Source organism: Hoplias malabaricus, chromosome 13 (genome assembly GCF_029633855.1).
Source record: "Hoplias malabaricus isolate fHopMal1 chromosome 13, fHopMal1.hap1, whole genome shotgun sequence".
In the NCBI taxonomy this organism is placed as follows: domain Eukaryota; kingdom Metazoa; phylum Chordata; class Actinopteri; order Characiformes; family Erythrinidae; genus Hoplias; species Hoplias malabaricus.
Genome location: NC_089812.1, coordinates 7,350,124 through 7,352,440, shown reverse-complemented (window position 1 = coordinate 7,352,440; position 2,317 = coordinate 7,350,124). Strand labels below are relative to the sequence as shown.

General features: G+C 36.2%; 1 gene segment (V, D, J or C); it reads left to right on the top strand.

Annotated features, from left to right (window-relative positions):
- The first annotated feature begins 200 nt into the window (after nt 1-200).
- On the top strand, nt 201-1,960 carry LOC136665223 (Ig heavy chain V region 6.96-like). The segment is given in 2 exon segments: nt 201-270; nt 1,647-1,960. Coding segments are annotated over 2 exon segments (384 nt in total).
- Nucleotides 1,961-2,317: the final 357 nt, after the last annotated feature.

Below are 2,317 nucleotides of genomic sequence, written 5' to 3'. Positions count from 1 at the left end.
TCTGAGTCTGTTAAGGGAAGATTCACCATCTCCAGAGACAACAGTAAGATGCAGGTGTATCTGCAGATGAACCAACTGAAGACTGAAGACACGGCGGTTTATTACTGCGCACGAAAACCACACTGATACAAAACATTACAGCACTGTACAAAAACATACCTCACTTACAGAGTCCAGACCTCCACACACACCTCATACACATGATTTACAGCTCCCTCATGAACCAGAATGTCCTCATTGATGAAAACAGACTCCTAACCATCATGCAGTGTAAATACTTTTGAATAAATACATACAGTTCAGGAACATAGTGATATTCGGGTGTGAGAAATTAACAGAGCTTTCAATTTTAGAAACACCTCTATCACACCCTGTTGTTAAAACTGGTTCAATATCTGATGTGTTTGTGATGTCACTGTTCTGAATTATGAAGTGAAAGTGTGAACATCACTCTGTCCGTGCTACAAGTAAGATAACACTCCTGTGAACTGAAATGACATTGGAGGAAAGGAAGTCCTAATATGGGCATGACTCTACTACAGAACGAAGCACCACTTAAGTGGTGTTATTACTGCGCATGACATGCTCCACGGTGCATCAGAAAGCAGCTGAAACGTACAAAAACACTTTCATACAAGCACTGGGGAAAGTATTAATTAACCACTAATCTGAGAATGAGCAAGGAAAGTAAAGGTCACCATTGTCATTCACATCACCCTCCCTGTGATCAGTTCCAAAAATTGCATTAAGATGCTTGAGTGCATTTCTTTCTTTAATATTTAATAGACATGGGAAACTCTTTATCAATTCCTGCAATGAGTGCTGTGCTATAATGCAGTTATCAATTGAGATATATTAATATTTATTAGGAACTCTTTTATTGTTAAAATGCCTCAATTTCAGAAAAAAATGTCTACATTTTTTATACATTTAAATTTATTTGCACATACTAAACATCATGAGGGAGTTCACTGAAAATAGTAGTAGTAGTCCTTATTTTACATGAGCGTATTCAAACACCTATAATCAAGTTATGAAACTTCTTTTGAGTAAATGCACCCAGTCGCTTCACAATTGTGCCAAATGTAAACAATTTCTAAGCATTCAGGAAGAACCATTGCTTACTTCCTCATCAAGCCTTAAGGACACTGCAGTCTCAGAGCATCGGTGGTTGATTTTTAAATTCTATTTGTACTTTTCAGGGCTGGACTATGCAAATTAAACTAGTGGCTCAGTCCTTTTAAATACTAAAATATTCACATTTATTGCTGACTTGTAGTTTGTGTTTGATTACACTGGGAGTTGTGTTTTTAAATCTTTGGGATGGAGTGGAGCAGCTTTTGGAGCTTGATTATTGTGTCAGTGCTTGTTCATTGTGAGTCAAAATTGCCTATATTTGTAGTAATTTTAAAACTATATTTATTTTTATGGCATTTGGCATTTACAACTATTTAGAGTGAATTACAAGTCACAGAATTTTAAAAATGTAGGTGGATGTAGTGTTAGGAATATTGTTGTTATTGCTGTAGTGTGGTGTGGTTACCCGGACAAGGAATAGAACCCTGGTTTAACAAATCTACCTACTACACCAAATAATGATATATATTTCAAATATCTCTTAATGCATGTGTATTTGTTTTTTCCAGATTCCTGCGGACAAACATTGATTGAATCTGAACCGGTGGTCATTAAACCGGATGGATCACATAAGCTGACCTGTACTGGCTCTGGATTTAACTTTGACGGCTCCTGGATGGCCTGGATAAGGCAGGCTCCTGGGAAAGGCCTGGAATTTGTTTCAACTATTGAGTATGACAGTGTTAGGAAATATTATTCTAGTGCAGTTACTGGAAGATTCACCACCACCAGAGACAACAGTAAGAAGCAGGTGTATCTGCACATGACCCAACTGAAGACCGAAGACACAGCGGTTTATTACTGTGCCAGACATGCACAATGACACAAGAGGTTTCAACGTGGTACAAAAACTGCATTTGGCTCCACCTTAATTAAACCTTAAGTGAAAATAGTTTTAAATAATAACAGTAATAATAATTTTAAACATCATCAAAAAAATCTATTATCTGATTTCTATGAAAATATTTCTATGATATTCTTTATGAAAATCAGGAAATACTTTCAATTAATGTAAATCATGTAAACGATGCATCCATTCATAACACATTTATAATTAATTTGCAACATAAAGCATTTCTAAAAATGTTTTGCACTTTAGCAATAAATATGTAATAGCTGGACCTATAAATGTCATGGTATCGTGGTGGTCAGGGGTTTAATTCCCAGCCTAGGCAGCCAC